At 38.4% G+C, this 20048-nt stretch overlaps 1 protein-coding gene across 4 annotated transcripts in view; it reads left to right on the forward strand.

Moving 5' to 3' along the window:
* Positions 1–20048, forward strand: part of CNKSR2 (connector enhancer of kinase suppressor of Ras 2) — a gene marked incomplete at both ends in the record, with an annotated part of 217493 nt that overhangs the window by 24526 nt on the left and 172919 nt on the right. For all 4 annotated transcript variants that reach the window (XM_084306349.1, XM_084306350.1, XM_084306351.1 and 1 more), the window contains one exon: positions 11876–12039. In XM_084306349.1, coding sequence (XP_084162475.1) covers positions 11876–12039 — 164 coding nt within the window. The remainder of the gene's footprint in view (positions 1–11875; positions 12040–20048) is intronic.

Genomic DNA, 20048 nt, shown 5'->3' on the forward strand with positions numbered 1-20048 from the left:
TTATGAAATCCGTAGACTGTCTGACGGCATCACCAAATAAATCTTGAAGGCTTATCTAAACTAGTAACTGATTCCTGCAATGGTGGGAAGCAGTCTACAGTATTGAGGTAAAGTATAGCTCTGACAACTGTTGTACTATTTCTTCAGGGACATGATGTTCCAGCTCGCTCCAAAAAGATGCATTGTAGCTTAACAAATTCTTGGCAGCAAAGGTGGCTTTCATGGTGAAGAACTATAATAAAGGCTGTGGCAGAGTTTATTTGACTATTTTGCGTAATAGCATATATTAGCCCATGTGAGGGAGGGAGAAGAGGAGGGCCCTTCTTGTGACAACAACAGTGTGTTTAATGTGGCTGCTCCAGAGCACCCTGTAAAGATGCAAACATGCAAAGGCATTTGAAAGAACAACCAGTACTTATTTACTTACTCGGTTAATGTCAGGGGTGTGCTTGGCTTAAATAAACATCTTTTGACTGTCTTACATGTTATACTTTTTTTTTTTTTTTTTTTTTTTTTGCCCTTTAATATATGATTCATTTATATTTTGTGGAGATGTAGGATGCTTGCTGAGACATCTAAAGTATTGCTGTAAGGAAGTGATGAATATTAGAAGTACAGCTTTCCCTTTTCTTCCTTAAGGCACTCCTACGCATATCAAAGTATTCGACCAGTGATTTTAAGTTACAGATGTTTCTTTGTCATGTGGAGGGGGATGTACAGCTATTCTGCCCACAACCCTAAAACCGTCCCAAATCTCACACTGTGCTGAATTGTGTGAACTTCTGCTCAAGAAAGCTTCAAGCCTGGGAATTGCATGGGCGTTGCAAGAGTTCATTCGGAGTTTGGAGAGATTTTCACTCCTGCGTGCCTGCTGTAGGCTTGGACACTTGACGGATTTGCACTTCCTATGGTTGTATGTGATCATGTAAAGCACAGCTGCAAATAATCATGAGAGATGGTGAAAAAGCTACGGAAAATTGGACTTTCATATCTCAAGTCCTGAGGGGGTATTTGAGCCCCACAATCCCTTCGAGCTGCTGGAGAAGCCAGTACCACACCTATTTAGACAAAGCCTTCCATCCTTGGGGGATGCAGTGGTTGCATTTCAATACTTGCAGTCATGTTTGGGAATTTGTTAATTTATCACCCCTGCATGGTGCAGAATTCTTCATTGGGCAGGGGCTGTGAATTAGCATAAGTGTGGTCGCAGCTGCAGCCCTGGGGCTAGACCAGTTGGAGTGTAGGTTTGCCTTGGGCAGACTGCGCCCTCGCCCTCGGCCACTCTGGCACCAACATGCTGGTGCTGGGCTTGAACCAGGTGGTACTGCCTTCAGTGTATTTTAATATCATTACTCTTATTGCATCCTTGAGAGATGTACTGGAGAAGTAATAAAGGCACATGCTGTCATTGGATGGACAGTTGCTCTTTTTGTAAACTTTAATCTTGCAAAGTTGCTTTGCACCAGTATAAACAGAAACCTCTAGAAAGTGTAAAGTCAGAACACATACTGAGAAACTTTGTTGTGCTCTTTCAAAAATTGCTTTGTATTTTAGGGGAAACCAATTAGAAAGGAGGTTACTCTTTAGAGTTTGATGTATGGTAGCAAGTTCTTAGAAAACGTCGAATCCCTGCAGGGCTAGGGATACAGGCAGATGTACAGGGAATCATGGGGGTAAAAATGGGAACATTTGAGGGTAAAAATAAAAATTCTTATGAAACACAAATAGATAAAATAGATTTTAGTGAATGGTATTTAGGACCATAATTTTATAATGCTGACTGAAAAAAATGCCAGAACAGTTGCAATACATTTTAGTTTGCATGTGATATTTAGAAGAGAAAAGTGGTACTTTGAGGAAGAAGTTAAAGATTGATTGGGCCCAAAAAGACTTCCCTTTTTGAGGTTATGTGCAAACTGGAGTACGCATGATGAAAGGGGAGTAGAGAGATTGTGTGAGAGTGAAAACTGCCAAGTGAAACAGTAGAAATAAAGCTAGCTGTTCGGGGATCTGAGTTCATTAGTTAAACAGCTTGAATTTCATGGAGGGAAAAAAACAGTTTATCAAGGGCCTTGTGTCAGGACAATGTCTCCTTGAGATGATGGGATTTCCTCTGAGAAATTTTATGGAAGTATTTCATTTACTGTTTCTAATTTCATAATATTGATGATGCTTGGATAACTTGTTGGAGAACTTCTGGTTCTGGTACAGTACAGTATTCAAACAACCTCCCTGTCCTCAGTCAGCCTAGCTCCTCTTTGTTCTGAATACAAGTGGGATTCCTTCATAAAGAAAAAGAAAGATTCCTTACAGTTCAGATGTTTCTAGCTTATCCCTAGATGCCTCCAAAATTGCACTGAACTTCTAAGTCTGAATTTAAAATCTGTCATTTTATACATTCAATTATGAGGATGAATGCACACTTTCTACCATCCTCATTATGCCTGCCCTATGCCCCTGCAGTTGGATGTAGTAGTGTTTATCAGGAGTAATGCATGCTTTCCTTTGATTAGCTTTATTTGAGGGATTCCTGATTTTTAATGATGCTGTGGGTTGTTTGGCAAGCTCCCCTCCCTTCCACTCGCAAAGAGATTTCCGCTACCATTATGAGCCACACTAACTTTTCAGCACACTTCAGCATTTCTGGTGTGCAAAGGCCACAGCTGGAGTTGAACAATGTAATCGTTGTAATCCAATAATAAGAGTCCTAAATATAACAATAATTATAACCTCTTACATGGAGAACAATATTGATAATCAGGGATACTAATCCTTGAATTTCATAAAAATATAGCCCAATGTTGGATGTTGCAGTATTATCCACGTTTTAAGATTTCAGATATTTAGCAAAATTCATATGTGCTCGTGTAAAGATTTGGCTTTGGTATACAGATGGGCAGAATGAAAACAAAAAGCACCCAGAGAAATATGAATGATTACATTTATCAACAGATAAACACAATGCTGGATATTGTTCTCATAATTAACAAGCCTTACTTTCCATAATAAGCCCTGATTGTAAGTAGTCTAACAGCAAGGACCAGTTTTATTAAAAACTTGGCCTATTAGACACTTGTGGTCATTGCACACTGAAGGGCAGCTGAACTTCACCACAACTGCTCTCTCACTCCCCCTCCTCAAAGGAAGAGGAGGGGGAGAAAATATGATGGGGGTGAAAAAAAAAGCTCACAGGTTGAGATATGGACAGTGTAAGTAAAGAGAAAAGAAAGAAAAACAAGCAAAGGCAGTGCAGAGCAAAGAGAGAGAAAACAAACATTCTCTACTTCCCATTAGCAAGTGATGTTCAGCCATGTCTTGGGAAGCAGGGCCTCGACGCGTACAGTGATTGCTTGGAAAGACCAGTGCTTCCCTAACAAGAGCCCCCCCTTCTCCTTCTCCTTCCCCTTGCCCATTCACAGCTTGCTACCCTTTGGCTGTGACCTGGAGGGGGCCTGGATGCCGTATGTGTGCTGATCGGCTATAGCTGGACATGGGTGGCAGTAGTCAGGACATGGGTGTGATGCCAGCACTGTGCTAGCCACAGATGCAGAGCACAGCGCTGTGTGGGCTGCTCTAGGGAAGGTTAATGCCATCCCAGACAAACCCAGTTCAACACTGCACCCAGTTCGGTCTTGTATAGCTTTAAATCATGCTTGTAGTCAGTCTATATATATAGTTTCTGCTTCTCCTCCTCCTTGTTTTAATTTACTTTTTTTTTTTTTCCTCCAATAAAACCCCTTAAAAGTTGTTCAGCACACATGTTTTTTTAAAGCAGAGCTATTGATGAGCCAGGTACGATATGTTCAGTTTTGATGTTTCTGCAGTTTTTTGATGAACAAAATTGCCATTTATTACCAACACTCTCATATAATGAATATTTATCCAGGTCTCATAAGAGCTCACAATTGTGAAATGAGACTGTATCTGTAGGCACAGAAACTGCAGACATTCAAGAGTTAGATTACTAGAACTGGATTTGTTTTTTTAATTACAGAATTAGTACTGGCTTGGGACAGTAATTCTCTCACCCCAAATTGGGTTTCAACCCAGCACCTTCATGAATGCTCTCTTTGGCTCCCCAGTTCTCGCCTGGCATAACTTTCTCCTTGTTTACTGGCACCTTATCACCCTTCTGACAATAACCGTAAATGCAGAGTACAGTGCAAGATCTAAAAAATAATTCGATTTCCACTTGATATTTTGTGCACCTCTTCAGGAGCCCAGTGCAATGCCTTCTGTGTTTACCTCAGTGCTGTATGCAGCACCTCTTCTCTGCTAGCCAGGATCTTAGCGTTTATAATACCCTCAGGAGAGGCTACATTATGGTTGCATTGCTTGTTTTCATGTCCACATATTCTGCCTAAAAGTTCACATCTGAACTAAAAGTTCTTCATTGCTTATTATTTAAATTTAAATAATTAACAAATTTAGCATGCTTTTCTGGCGAGAGTGGTATATGTCTAGTGGATATAGTGTTTTTTTCTTACTGTTTTCCTTTCATTACTTAAAATAAATGGTGTATGTTTCAGTTAGCAGCATCTTTTAGCTACTGTTTTGACTATCAACAGTTAGCTCCTAGTTTACAAAAATAAATAAATAAAAAATCAACCCGACCCTAAGCTGCACATGACGAACATATTATACTGTATTCCATGAATAAGTATGTTATGTTGGAAAAGATCCCAATAATCACTCCTTCAGTCACTTTTAATGTTTGTTTAAAATGCTTTTTGAGTTTCCTTTGACTAATGTAGGGAGAGGGAGTGAATAATTCTTTGTAGTAATGGACAAATACATCTTACAGTTAGAGGGTTTTTGCCTGAAATTGCAGATAACCAGTACACAAAGTAATTGGCTGTTTTGTAAATATTCTTGTAATTCAGCAACTTGGCATTTTTTCATTAATAAATCCAGTGCCTGCAATTATTATTATTATTATTTTATTTTTTTTTCAGTTTTAAAAATAAGGTACTTTTTCCTCAATCCAGAATGAAAGCTGCTTCTCTTGTTTCTTTTGCCATTCTACTTGCAGTGCTTCTCTGGGACGGGACATTACTTTTTTGCTACTATACAATCCTCCAATTTGCCATCTATAGCACTTAAATGGATTCTGGTCTCTGCTTTGTCATTTGACACTGACAGCTGTGACATCTGTTTGTCACACATGAGACCTGGGAGGTGCTGCAGACCCCAATGCAGGAAACATCCCTGAGGTGGGGAATAGACATCTCCCATCTACAAACTGTGGTGAAACCTGCCCTTTTTCATCACTTGCCTTATGCTGTGGTTCCCCTGTGGAGGACACCTGAGTGTGTATCCCAGATAAGAGCTGCTGGAGAAAGGATAACTGCCTGCTCTGGGCTGCTGGCCGTACCCAGGAGCAGATCTGTTCTTGACCTGGAAGACAGGAAGAAATTTTGTTTTATTGTCTTGCTCCTTGGCATGAGGAAAGCCTCTTTTTGTATAAAGAAAGCAAATACATCAGTAGCTCACCAGCCTTAGATTGATAAAGCCTAGTTGCAAACCTGTGAATGATAGCACAGTTTTAACTTATCAGGAACTCAATTGGACATTTAAGTTAAAATGGTGTGTGACATGAGTGAACCCACATGGAGTCAGTCCTTAAGAGTATGTTAAGAGAATGTTTTGGCAGTTCCTTCCATCACACTAGTTTGAGTAAAAAGGTAAAACTGTAAATGTAGTTTACAATCTGAAAAGGCATTGTATCTAAACTATCTAAATGCTCAGTTTACCTTAAACTCCATTTAAAACTTTTTTCTCCTAATGACTTGTTAAATTCTGTGCTACAGTCCATTGCCTGAATTTACATTTGTTAAGGTGTGAAACTAATGGAGTTCAGGTAGGGCACAGTCTTCCTGTTACCAGATTGAAAGATGAATTTTTTTGCTTCAAATTAAAAGCAAACCCATCACTTTAAGAAAGCCAAGTGTTTTCCCCTCCCATGCAAAATATGTATTGTCTGCACATTATTGCTGGGATTACAGAACAAGGACATACCAAGGGAAGTTGTCAGTTTACATCCTCATTCTGATTTACCAAGGGAGCATAAAAATACACTTCTCTGTCAAAGTTTCAGGCATGATGGCTACACCTGTAATGTTCATAATATTTCCCTTAACCCCAAACTGGAAAGAAGACTAATAAGTACACATACTCTGTCATTTCATTGTATTTTTCCAATCCTAAGAAAAAATTCCTTTGCCATCAATTTGGGGAAAAATATTCTACCTAGTTGCCACTATTTTTACAGCTGTATTTTCTCATGTATATCTGAGTAGCTGGTTAGAGTAGGAATATAGTCGTAGAAAATGATGATTATTTTTTATCATAATTTGAAATACTTTTTTTTAAGAGTGCACTGATCTCTTAAAGAGCCACTTACACACAATATGGGTAATTTAAATTGGTTGGATTTTCAGAAGAAACAAATTTGCGCTTTTGCTGTAACTAAGATGCACTGCCACTGTGCTTGTGTACATCTAATCCACATTTTAGACTGTCAGAGTCCTTACCCTAGCTTCTGTTACAGGCTCAGCAAATAGCTCAGTTTTTACAGAAAGTCACAGAGAGGAGGGAGGAAAGACTTCTTGCAGAGTAGATAGTGGGATCAGAATTGGAGGATGTATTTAATGGAGAGGGTCATTTAACTGACTTACGACAGATGTGCATAACCTATTCTGGTGCTGAATTACAGAGTTGTTTGTTGGCTTGCTTGTTTCAAAAGGTAACCTATTACACACATGGAAAATAATACCTCAGAGGGATCGTGAAGTGTGCGATTGTGTTACTAGTTAGAAGACTGCAAGTATGGAAGATTTCCCCTGAGGGTAGCACTGCATCATACAATCTTATTCCAGAAAATCACATGAGTTATAATAAAAAAGAGTTAAATAAATAAATAAACATTTTCTTATCAGTTTCTATTGTGCCATTGTAAAAATGGAAATTCACTGCATAGAAATCTGCACAATTTCACATCAATGAGCCATTAAAAACTGTTAATGAATTGGTGAACTCTGGCTTGGCTCACAGAAGGCAGAACTCAATGACAGAGTAGGGAAGAAAACATCTATGTTGTGTTCTACTTGAAAGAGAAACTTTTCTAGGGAAGTTTTTTCTTTTGATATTAAAAGCACAGACTTCTTAGCAGTTTCCTCTGGAGTGGCTTTTTTATTTTATTTTTACCTTTGTTGTTGCTTGTTATTTGTTTAGTTACACAAGATAGAGCTTTCTTTAAACTTAATGAAGAGAGTTGCTTTTTCTCTGTTAATGCAGAGAACAGTATATCTGCACACAGAATACCTCAGTGGGATGCTGGCTGACAAAAAGTGCAATGTATTAGTTTCCCACCTTAATTGCTCTCCTAGACCCCCGTCAAACTGTCTGGGTAATGAGAGTGCAGTAGTGGGATCTAGGCAGCATTGCCAAGCTCCCTGGCTGGAAAGTTCAGGTGGGAAGCACCCCACATGGAGGAGTGGTTCTTGAAGAGCTGGCCTCCTGGGAAGTCTGTCATATTGCTGGAGCATGAGACTTGAGGACTCTTTCAAAAAAAAAACAACAACTCAATAATTCAATACTCAGTATCTTAGGGTTAGTTTGACGAGGAGGGGGGCTGTTGTATATGAGGCTGTTACTTGTTCATTGATGTCACAAAACCTCTCCAATATCCTATGGGACCTTATACATCCATAATAAAATAATGAACCTGATTTTTGTAGAAAAACTGTTCTTGAAATATCCAGGACTATTAAGTATTTGGCAACCTCAGTTGCACCCATGGCTAGGAACAGGGAATAGTCCATCAAATTGAGTTATTTGCTGGGATTCCTGTGGTGTGTGAGTTGTATAATATCCTTGAATATGAGAGCATCTGGGCATAGAAGAGGAGCAGAGCATGACAGAATAATTTCTGTTACAATGAAGTTGGGTGGATGCGGTTAAGACAGTATTGCAAAAGAGAAATCTGTGCTTTCCATGCTGGCTTCCAGGGTGTCTTGATGGAGCCCAGGTGCTTGATGTTTTTTGGTATGTCTTGTCCTGCCCCAAGTCAAATGGCATCATAAGCCAGGAATGCCAGTTCCCTACAGTTCACTTGCTGCTGGAAAACAAGGCTGTCTGCCGTGGCTCTGGGAGGATGAAAGATGTGGGTGAGCAGCACTGACTGCCCTTTTGTATTGTTAGTATCTCCTATCAGTGTGCAGTTTTGTTTACAGAAAGAATTAGTGGTCTTTAATTAAGAAATAAAACGACAGAAATAAATGACTTTTTATAAGAATATTCTATTTAGGGAGTGAGGGGAAGTAATTGTGGCAAACTATTCTGAAAATGTCATGCAATCTACAGTTAAATTATTTTGTTCTTTCCTGGATCTGTTTTTTATGAAATTGGTGAGTCAAGCAATTGTCAGTAATATTTTTGTTTTCTTTAATTTTTTCTTACCTTATATGAACTATATGCATCTGTCTATATTACATCTGAATGACAAAAATACACAGATAGCAGGCAGAGGAAGACTATAGGCTTTATTTAGAATTAATTTTCCGTAAGTGTTTATTAAGTGCATCTGTCATGTCTTATTCTGGATTTGTGCTGCTAGTCCCTTATTGGGAATTCATTATTTTTTTTTTTGAAACCTGATGACGTTGAATACTCTAATTGCATTATTCTCATTCAGAAGTCTATGTAAGCAGTGTGGGACTTATGTTGAGGCATATCAGAAGTACTTACTGCTGTCTTTTTTTAGTCATTTAGCAAAAGCACATCTACAGTCTATTTTTAATATATTTTAGATTAACCATTTTGTTCATTGTCAAGAATATTCAATTTCTTTCAAAAAATAAATGTCATTGTACAAGAGACGGTGCTTGTAACATAGGTCATGCAATTAATTTCCCAAATGGAAAACTTGCACTTAAGAGTGCTTTTGAAGAAAATAGGTACAAATATGGATAAATCAAGAAGCCTCTTATCATATTCTTCATGATGGTGATATCCTGTGTATGCGTGTAAGGGAGAACAAGTCAAATGGATTTAAGAAGGCTTGAAAGAAAATTATTTTCTTTTGAAAGTTAAATGTCTAAGTGAGTTCTTATAGAACTGGGAGTTGGTAAATAGCCTTTCTTCCAGGTGTCAGGCAGAAAAGAATAACTGATCTGTATTGCCACTTACCTGTTTGCTAATAGTAGTGCACATTACCTAGTGCGTAAAATAAATGTCAGCATATGGATGAGTTGAGGGCGCCCACTGAAATGCTTTTGGACTCATACTCTTTGACATGTTCAGAAGCAGTGGTGTCTTAGACATTAAGGTCTTCATTGTACACCACACGGTGTATGTGTGTATTGTGGTGTTTTACAGTGAAACAGTAGTTTCACTTAAAAGCAGTTCTAAGGGCCAAAGCCTGAGTATTCATTAGTTAAGTGCAAAGTGGGGAAAGGCACTCCACAAAGCATTAGTGTTCCTGTCTTCTGTTCTGTGCATATGTTTGGCGGCAAAGTCCTTTTATGGATCAGAGTTGGTGGTTCTGGTAATTCATAGCCAAGTCTGTAGGGGAATGAAACTAAGGAGAATAAAAGCTTTTGTATGTCATTGCTCTTAATAAGAATTAAACTACTTGTATTTCTCATTATTGGTGATTTACGGAACAATTTTTAGCTTCTCTCAAGCTGGTCAAGCACATTTGAGAGCTGCATGGTAAGGTGTAACCTGATCATAGAATCACAGAATGGTGCGGGTTGGAAGGGACCTTACAGACCATCTAATTCCAACCCCTCTGCCGTAGGCTGGCACACCTACCACTAGACCAGGTTGCTCAAAGCCCCATCCAACCTGGCCTTGAGCATTTCAAGGGATGTGGCATGCACAGCTTATAGAGGCAACCTGTTCCAGTGTCTCACCACCCTCTGAGTAAAGAATTTCCTCCTTATATCTAACCTAAATCTACTCTCTTTCAGTTTAAAGCCATTCCCCCTTGTCCTATCAGTTCACCCCCTGACCAAGAGTCCCTCCCCAGCTTTCCTGTAGGCCCCGTTTAGGAAGGCCACTCTAAGGTATCGTCAGAGCCTTTTCCTCTCTATGCTGAACCCCAACTCTTTCAGCCTCTTGTTACTCTCTGCTATTATAATAGAGTATACAAGTTATTTGAGCATCTATTTGTTTAGAAAGGCAAGTGAATGGAAGGCATGGCTCTCAATGTCTGTTTAACCTAGACCTTTAAGTGACTTTGTTGGAGAAGCAAGAAATGAGGTGGAAAGCTCTGGAAGAAAGTGGTTGGAGGCTGCTGGAACTGGGAGCTGGCTCATAAGAATTTCTGGTCTCTTGGACCGGTGGATTTTGTTTACAGTATGTTTGCTTGTGGTTTAGTTTTGGTGTGTGAATTCTAGAAGTTTAAGCTATGTGAAGATTGTGCTGGTGTGCTCAGGGCTGGAGCAACTCTGCTTGCCTGCAGCACCAACACCACCTTTGTGGAGACTCTCTGGAGGTGTGGCTGCACCCTAAAAGGGGTGAAAGAGAAAAGAAAATGCTACAAAAACAGCTTCAGAGAAGCTTTATGCTATACACTGAGGCTCTTGTGAGTCTCCTGCTCAGCAGCCAGATAGATCTTTCCTCTTCCACATATCTTGAGATTTTTCAGGCATTTTGATTAGCAAGTAAAAGTGTTTTCACTGCCTTACAACCTAATAAGCAGACACCTTTCCATCATTAGGAAAGGAGATATGTGCTGGTTGTGGTTGTTTGAAGACTGACATCAGAAAGGTGCAATCTTTGAAGACACAGCTAAATTAATACATTCAGGGTTTTCTTCAAATCCTGATACTCAGCATCAATTGCATTCTTCCGTCAGAGGGTATTCAGTGTGGTGCAAAGTTTAGGTAGACCCATGCAAAACTAGGAGTCTTTCTTATCCCTTTGGCACAGGGATCGATGTGCTGCAGAGCTTCACTGAGCTGGTTTGGTCCTCTGAGGCAAGGACTGGTGGGGAAGAGGTGTATGCTCTTGCTCTGCAATGCTCTTTGCTCCAGGCAAAGTCATGTAGTCAGCTACACATCATTAGACTGGCACACAAACTGAACAGCTACACTTGGTGTGGCCCCAGAGCAGGACCTGGCCCTGTAGAACAGGAGATCAGCAGGGTACAAACAATCTCAGAGTAGAAAACACACTCTGACATTGCACCACTCTTCTGCGTGTCCCTTCAGGAGCTGCTAGTCAAGAGTCACAGGAAAGGGCAGGTTCCTAGGAGAGGGCACCTCCAGTACTGCCTCTTCATCATGCAGTCTGCAATGGCAGAGGTAGGCTGGGAGAGAGGTTAAGAGGCACTGACAGCTTGTTACTCCTCGATGCATTGCATTAAATGTATTCACACTTCTATTTCCTCTTAGATTTTTTTCTCTGGCATAAATGTTTTCCCTTGTTTCTGGACTCTTATAGTACTCTAATAACTAATGCAATAGCTTCTGCAGCACTCTGAAAAGTCTTCCTGTCCTGTGTTCCCACTTCTCCTCTCCCCTTCCTGATAGAGCCATTGCTAATACACCTGTTATTAGAGACTGTCAGATATGCATTCATAATGCAGTATACTGTAAGAATTCAGGGCTCTGTTTGGGCTTCAGGAGTGATTGATGTTGTTCAGAGGTAGAGAAGCCACAGCTGCCATAGCTCTCCAAGTGTTATGATTTATGGGCAGCATCAAATTATATTACTCGTGTTAGTAATGTTTACATATTTATTTTGAAGATAGGACAAATATCCTCTGTTGGCTTGATTTTTGGCTCCAGTCCATTTTGATTTGATTTTCTATGGCAGGATAAGATGTTGCTAACTTTTCTTTCCTTCTTCCTTTCTGTTATTGCAGGTCTTGATGACTGCCTGCAGCAATATATTAAGAACTTTGAGAGAGAGAAGATTAGTGGTGACCAACTACTACGTATTACACATCAAGAACTGGAAGATCTTGGAGTCACGCGAATTGGCCACCAGGAGCTTATCTTGGAAGCAGTAGACTTGCTCTGCGCACTGGTAAACTTCTTGGGGCAAAAAGGGGAGGGAGCGAATAGTACTTGCATATTGATCACTTGTGTATTCAGATTTCTAGACCTAAAAACTATAAAAAATAGTTCAAGAAACTCCTGACATGCAATGTATGAACAATTTAACATTTTAAAATACAGGAAAGATAAAGAACAATATCTATTGCTAAGGTAGTCCTTGTTAAATAACTTGGTACCAAAGATTTAAGAGTTCCATATCTGTCTTTATAGGAAATAAAAAAAAAAAAAAAAAAAAGCCTGAAATCACAAGACTAGACTGTGTTTGGTTTGGAATGTAGAATAATTGTATATTTTAAAGCAGTAATTGAGTGCCGGTTGCCCTTTACAAACAAAATGTCCTGATATTAACCATGTCATTTTTCACTGATCCTTTATGCAGTCCCTCAGAGTATAGCAAATTATTTTTTAGATGATTATTCAAGCTTGCTGAAACATAGCTGCTTGTATTTCACAGTAGAAAGGATTAAATACTGAAATAATTATCTTATGCGTAAATAATACATACATCTATGATATAGTATACAGAGGGATTTTGCAAATGGTCTTTTCAGTCACATTGTGTCACGCAAAATTTGGATTATCCCCTCAGTGAGGGGTGTGGTGCTGGCTTTACCATTTTTATAAACTTTTCGTGTATGATTGTAAAGATTAATGATAGATTGGGTACACTGTCTTCATTCTCTGCTGTAGGAAGGATTGTGAACAGCTCTGCTAAGATCTACTTGACTGCCTGAAGTGGTATTCTGTAGATTTTTAATGCATACTACTTCTCCAAGCTTCAGAAGCAGCTTTAAGGAAGCTGAATCCCAGTAGAGGAAATCAAAGATGGTACTCTGAAAGGCTCTTCAGAAGGGCTTGTGGGTTCTCAATATGCAGCAGCTTTTCTGAATATCCTATTATTGCAACTTTGGGAGATAGATGTGAGGAGTAATGAAGAGAGTGAAAAGAAAAATTAAAAATGTAAAAGGAAAAGTAAAGAAGGGGAGAAAAGACTTTCTGTGCAGGAAGATATTTTGTTTTAAACATTCCTTAGACTTTCTTCTTTAGAGTAGTATTCGTAATACATGTATGGGTTATGAAGTAGCTCAGTGTGATAAGTTAACTCATTTATTTTGTTTGTGTGTTGTTGATTCTTTAAATAATGGAAAGGCTGCAATCCATCATTTAAAAAAAAAAATGTACAGACATACAAGGAAACAGAGTTAGTCACAAAGTACTTTTCTCATCAGAAAATGCAAAGGAAAACAAGAAAATAAATACTTAATTAACGGTAGGGTGAACACTGAGGACAATTCCTTTTAAGCACACAATGGAGACAGGTTGTGGCTTTTTCAAATTTATCCTATTTTCACAGAAATAACCTTGTTTGTTAGCTGAAATTTCCTTTTGTTTTTCTGGTTACATAATTAAAGATGTTATCTTTAGACAAACAGACACATCTTGTATTTGAAGCTGCCTTATCATAGACAATAGTGTATGGGACTAAGTTGTATATCAAATAAGGAACTTGTAATGAAGACTAACACTGCCTTCTTAATTCATGCAATAAGTCTCTACCTTCCTGGTCCATGTTGTATATAATGTCTGCTTTTCTGAGTTGGTCTTAAAGAAAACTCCATCACTGAAACATGATAACAGGCATTCAGATCTCAACTTCTAATTTAAGTTGAGGCTTTTTCAGTCTCACAGTTGGCTGCTGATGGCTCCTCAGGGACACAAAATGTGATTGTTATATTGATTTTAGTGGACTTAATTTGAATTTATTGTTCACCAATCAGATAAACCTCTTAGGAAATTTAATTCAGAGGTAATCCTTTTGGCTATACTACTCCTATACTTACAGCCTTTCTTTTTTTTTATTGCATCAGTAAGTATCTGTCCTGGTCAGCGCTTGCCTGTTCTTCTGATTAGCCTCTGAAATGGACTGTATGTTCAGGAGAACTCTAAGCCCATGAGTGTTCAGCATAGAACAACTGCTCATGCAGGTAGTCAATGTGCGAGTTTTTGAAATAAAAGTTTTCTGCTTATTTCTTGTTATACTGGAGTTTAACAGGATTCATGATACAATTTGCATGAGTTACAGGTGTTGGATCCAACTGAATTAAGGTCTAATTGGATGCTGGAAATTATCAAGATTTGATAATTTGATGATTATTTGATGATAAGATGAGATAGGAATAATAATATTAATTTTGCCTTGCATACATAATCTCTGATTTTAAGCTAATTGTTAAAAGCCAAAGGGATTGCAGCTTCTTGTTCCTCTCCCCATTCTCTCTGAGTCAGTGAGTGACCACCTAAAGAGTTTTTTTGGTGTTGAGGACAAAACCACTTCCCACCATTTATTCCTTCTCCCACTCTGCAAAGAGAGGTTTCTAAGGCAGAGGGGCTATCAGTGAAGAAAGCTGCTGTGACAGTTGATATGTTTTAGGAGATTCCTTCTTTCTATCCCTTTCCAGCAGTTTTTTGGGGAAGACTTCTGGTGATTTCTGCTTTTTAGCTGTGTTTATGGCAAATAGCAAACTATCTTCTTGTATTACATGTCTGTAGCTCATGGGCCAGTATTTTCTTCCTGGAGGGAAGTGGAGGACCTGAATAAACCATGTTTGACAGGTGTGGAGAATGCTTGGGACCTCCTTAGCAAGCAGGCTGTGAACAGTGCTGAGAAGGCAAACTGCTTGGTGCATTAACAGTGGGAACCACTTATGATTGATAGCCTTATTTAAAGAAATTGGTTTGCTGACATTTGACAGAAGGTGGGTGGCTATGGTCTCTCACAGTATTTCCATCGTGTCATAAACACTTGCAACAAATGGATTCTCCAGTGTTTGCTAGCTGTTTGGAGGACAAATGGTGGCCTGTGTCACTTTCTCAGTTGAGTCTCTCTTGGCTGCCAGCTGCCATACTGTGCTGTTTACAGGACGGCAAGTACACAGGCTGAGATTCACAGGTTTTCTTTTCCTGTGCTGCTACAGAGAAGGTGGGATAAAGATTTTGCCCAGCTGCTACTGCTGTTACAGGTCATTCTTGGTGATGATAGTGGGGGCAGACATGTATCATACCATCACTGAAGCTGAACGTGCTCCAGGAGAGAGCGAGTACTGTAACTAATGTGGTATGAGTCTTCACTCTCTCCTTCAGTCTGTGAAGGTGAGAGTATGTTCAGTAGATTATCTTGCCATTATGTTTTTGTTTGTTTGCTTGTGTTTTGTTTTGTTTTTTTTTTAATAACTTTGTCAGAAAGGGCAAGATAAATGAAATGCACGCTGTGCTTAAAAATGCTTAAAAGCAGGAATTAAGGAGGTATGTGATGGTATTTAATTGCTAGAGTTTGGTGCATGGTTTTGGATGAGTTCTTGAGAAAACACCATGATGGAGCTACTCCTGTAGAGTTTCTTTGTTTCCAGTAAGACATGTCTTACTTTCCCTTTCTGTTCAAATTGGTACGTGAAACCAAGACCACACTGGTGATACCAACAGATGCATTTCTACATCAAGCAGGAATCTATGTTGATTCATGCTGACAAAATCTCAGAACTGGCTGAAAACTGATAAACCAAGAAACTGCATGCCCAGTTATAGAGAGATGGGAGAACTTCTACTGAGTTAACTATCATGGTATTTTTTTTATCCAAACTACTCCCAGTTAATAAAAGATACACTTGCTCATCACTTATAAAAATTATCACCTAGAACCAGCCCCAACCTCATCCTTTCCTGATGCTCATTACAGTGAAGCTAGTGTAAAACTACTTTACATTCCATAAGTAAACAAACCAGAGCAGCAGACCTTCAACCACACAGAAAATGCCAGGAGCCTTGCTTCTCAGATGGCTGCTTTAAGAACCCAAGCTTACTGAACAATGCCAACTGAAAATGAATTGAGGAAAGACAGAGGTGATGCTTACAAGAGGAATGTATATTGAAGAACAGATTACTTAGGTAATGCCATCAAATTGCTGTAGCAATCTTCAGTTTTGAAATGCATCAGAAGGTCTTGTACCTCCTGAAATACCTAACTTTGCAGGAGGAAAAAAAGAAGTCCATAATTCTTGTTCCATCTTCTGTTTGTCAGGAGATGATGTTTCAATTTATCAAACTGGGTATGACCATATTTTGTGGAGTGTCCTTGGCCTCTGATCTTTGTCTCCTTGGCATCAAATTTTTCCCAGAAAATGTTACTTTCTGCCTTGCTGTCTGGAGAATAGAAAGATTGCACAGCCAAAGATTTCTTCTTCCATCTTTAAGAAAATGATCCAATTTTCCTGACATATCACCACAATATATTGATGCTTAAGGGTGTTTTTTTGGTAGTGGTGTTTTTTGTTTGTTTGTTTGTTTGTTTTTTGCTTTGCTTTTCCAAATTATAATGTACATTTTGTTTGAATGAAGAATATTAAGTTATCTTCATTTCATCATGAACACTTTTTTTAAAAAATGAGAACTTGAAGTGGAAATTATTTTATTCTGAGATGATAAGAATATTTAGAAAACTTCACAAATTACATTTGAATGCTTTCAAATTTTATTTAAGCAGAAGTGTTAAAGCCCTATGAATTTACAAAATATTTTTCAGGGAACCTGCATTTGTGTAGAAGAGATTTTTGTTTAAAAGAAAAAAATGCTTTGTACAGAATACTGATTTTAGTACTGGTTTCATGCAGGTTACTTAAATTTGCTGTGGCTGTGCAGGAATTTATTATACACTGTACATTTGAATCTGTAAAGCTAGAAGATTACAGCAGATGAAATAGCATTATTATTTGGCAGACAAAATGTTGGTGTGTGTGCTAACAACATGAAATTACTTATCATTTACCACTAACACACATTCATTTGCATATAAATGTTTTAAAAAGTAGATCTACTTTACCCATGAATGATTCAATTCCTCTTAAGAATTATGCGTTTTATCTTAATTTCATCTTCTTGCCATTTCTCACACACATACTTTCCTTTGCCCTTATGACTACTCAGATCTTAAAAATACTTTTCTCAGTAATAGTGAATATTACACTTAATCACTGTAGGCTGTGAGGAAATGAGGAAGGCTTTCATTCTAGAATGGAAATGTGTGTACTGAAGTTACAATTTATTGTTAATATTCTGCATGCTCACAGCAGAAAAAAATACTTACCCTTTTTACTCTTGCCCTTTGCAAGTTAAAATTCTACTTATATATCATCTGCCTTCCTGTCTTTAGCCTGAGCTAACTTACTGCAAAGAAGGAAATCCTCAATCAAAAGACCATAACCGGATCAATAAAACCAGGGACCTAAAGGGTGTGTGTTAGCTGATCACATTGAAAATGTTTGTTGCTGTTAGTAGATCTTTTCTACAGAACTGCAGTAAAGCCTGTGGTATGCCAAAGGCAGTAAATATGTCCATATGCAAAGGGCGAATGTGAATGCCCTTCCTCTGACCTATCTCAAAAATTGGCTATGTAGATAGATACTTTTCTTAGTTGCTTTTTTCTTTGGGCTGTTCTGAGTTGTGGGCAAGTGCAAAATGTATGCCCTGATTAAAATCAGACCAATTAAAAAAGGCTGTTGCAATGTAAAATGTTTTAAAAGTGGTAGTGTGTTCATAACAATCTGTTGTTGTTGTTGAAACTGCTGATAAGCTGCTTAAGAATCTCTGAAATGCAATTACCTGAATATACAACTGGTATTTTGAATTCTGGAGAAATAACAGGACCTGGCTGACAAAGGCCAAAATTACATGAGGGAGTAGAAAAAATAAATAAATAAATAAATAATGAGCACTTGGTCTTCCAGAATCTGCTGCTTGAATAAGAGTAAGATGAACAGTTATATAATTGCTCTATTAGTGCTACAAAGCATTAACTAGGGCTTGGCTTTTTGATGTGTTACTTGATTGTGCTGTGGAAAAAGAGCTTTTTCTTTTTTTTCAGGAAAGGGGAGGACAATGATTATTATTAATCTTTACCAGGCTCTGCAGGACTGTAGCCGTCATGCACCTGATTTTTTTCTGACTGCAAATGTTTAGGACAAATATATTATTTGAAACCATCTGCCATTTAATCAGTATATATTTAATAACTACAATAAATTATAAGTGCAATTTGAACTATCTGTCTTTATTTCTTATTGACTAACTCTGTATTTATGAAACAGATATGTAAGGATCATATGTTGTGAACTTCTAAATTATCCCATATGTCAGTGCTATTTGAAGGAGAGAGAACCCTAGCGTTGGCATTTCATGATGCTGGAAGAAGGGCTGTTAGGACTATATGTTGTAGGCAGAACTGATGAGTTATAAAGTTACATAAGGCACCTTCCATATGACAAGCTGTGTTCTCAAGCCGCTCGCAACTTTAAACTGGTAACCTGGTTTGCCTCATGCTTTGTGCGATGTGTTCAGCCAAATGTTTTTGAGAATGAGATTCAGAACAGGATGCATTTTGTTTATTTCAAAAACAATGCTGGAGAAAAAGTTTGGAATTTTTCACAAGAAATTTTGAGCAACCCCAGACTTTGAGGCATGGTTTTGAAATGGCTGCTATGCACCATAGTATCCACATGATGCTGTTTTGATAATAAATTAAAAAACTTCCTCAGGCTTCCCAAGAACTGAGGGCTCTAATCTTTACTGTTTCCAGTTTGCTTTTTTAAAAGCAACAAATATTACATACAGAAATGCTGCTTAAGAATGAAATTTGGAAGATGAAAGCACTGAAAAACAGTGAGGAGCAAAATTAAGCTTGCCTGAGATTATCTTAAATCCACTTCTTTGCAGGCATATGCTCTTCTCACAGCAGTCTGTGAACAGGTGGAAAAAAAGCCACAACTTTTTTAAAAAAATGGTAGAAAGAAAACTTGATTTCATTCTTGTGATTATCTGTATTTCTGTGAGATATCAGGCATAACTGAGAAGTTATATTTCTTTACACAGAAATTATTACACAATGCACATAATTTATTACACAGTACAGCTATCTCAACTATGATATTTGTCTTTGCAAAAGGTTGCCACTTTTTTCTTCCATTAAAAAATACTGTTTGTGAGTGTGGTGTCAAATATTTGACAAAGAAAAATAATCCTTTACCTTCTGTAGCTTATACAGTCACAGTAGCCTACTCCGTAGGGGCAGCAAAATTAATCGATGTAAGCACTGATATCTGCTGTGCCTGCCTGGAGAAGCTGTTCTTATTTTTCTTTTACCCCCAAGCACCAGTGTTGCAGCAGTAGTGTCAGTTCTCATCTTGTGTTGCTTCAGTGAGAGTCAGCACTGGTCACGGCATGCCTTTTGCTCCACATGGTTTCCAGCGGATTTGTGGGCTGAATGAGAAGAAACAGTTATCTAGGCAAAGGGGTCCATATGCTTATTTCTTCATCTTGGGTTATTTGTAGGAGTCATATGATGTCCTTGAACTTAATGTGCCTCTGTGCTTGGAGATGTATAGGCATTTGTGGTTATATAAAAAGTTGTGATAAGGATATATGTTTTAAGGGATTTTTGGATTTGTTAATGGGACTGCGCATGTCTTGTCTTCTGCATTGTGGTGTATTTAGATTTGGACTTCTTTTAGTGCCTGAGCTTGGCTTTTTAAGATAGATGTGTTGCACTGAAACAGGCAGTGTAGACATACCCTATAGATGTCAGCAGCCTCCTTCGACTTGAGCACTATATGACTTTCCTTTCTAACCCATGCCAGTAGTGTGAGGTGCACTTGCTTACTAGCAAGGGCTAAGTGAATATAACACAGAAAAAATTGAAATGAACTCTTTTTTTTTTTTTTTTTGTTAATTTTTATTTGTGTGGTGAAGGGTAACTAATATTCATCAAACTAGTCCAGAAAGGTTCACTTCACTCCCAGTTTGGTGACTGAAGTCTTTTCCTACACTATGGTGCTGGTGCAAGGATGGGCTGGCAGATGGCCTGTCTCCCTCCACCAAAAAAAAAAAAATAGATATCAAAACTCATCAGTGATGATTAGACCTGCTGCTTGT

The sequence above is a fragment of the Netta rufina genome (assembly GCF_964035555.1).
Source record: "Netta rufina genome assembly, chromosome: 1".
NCBI lineage: Eukaryota > Metazoa > Chordata > Aves > Anseriformes > Anatidae > Netta > Netta rufina.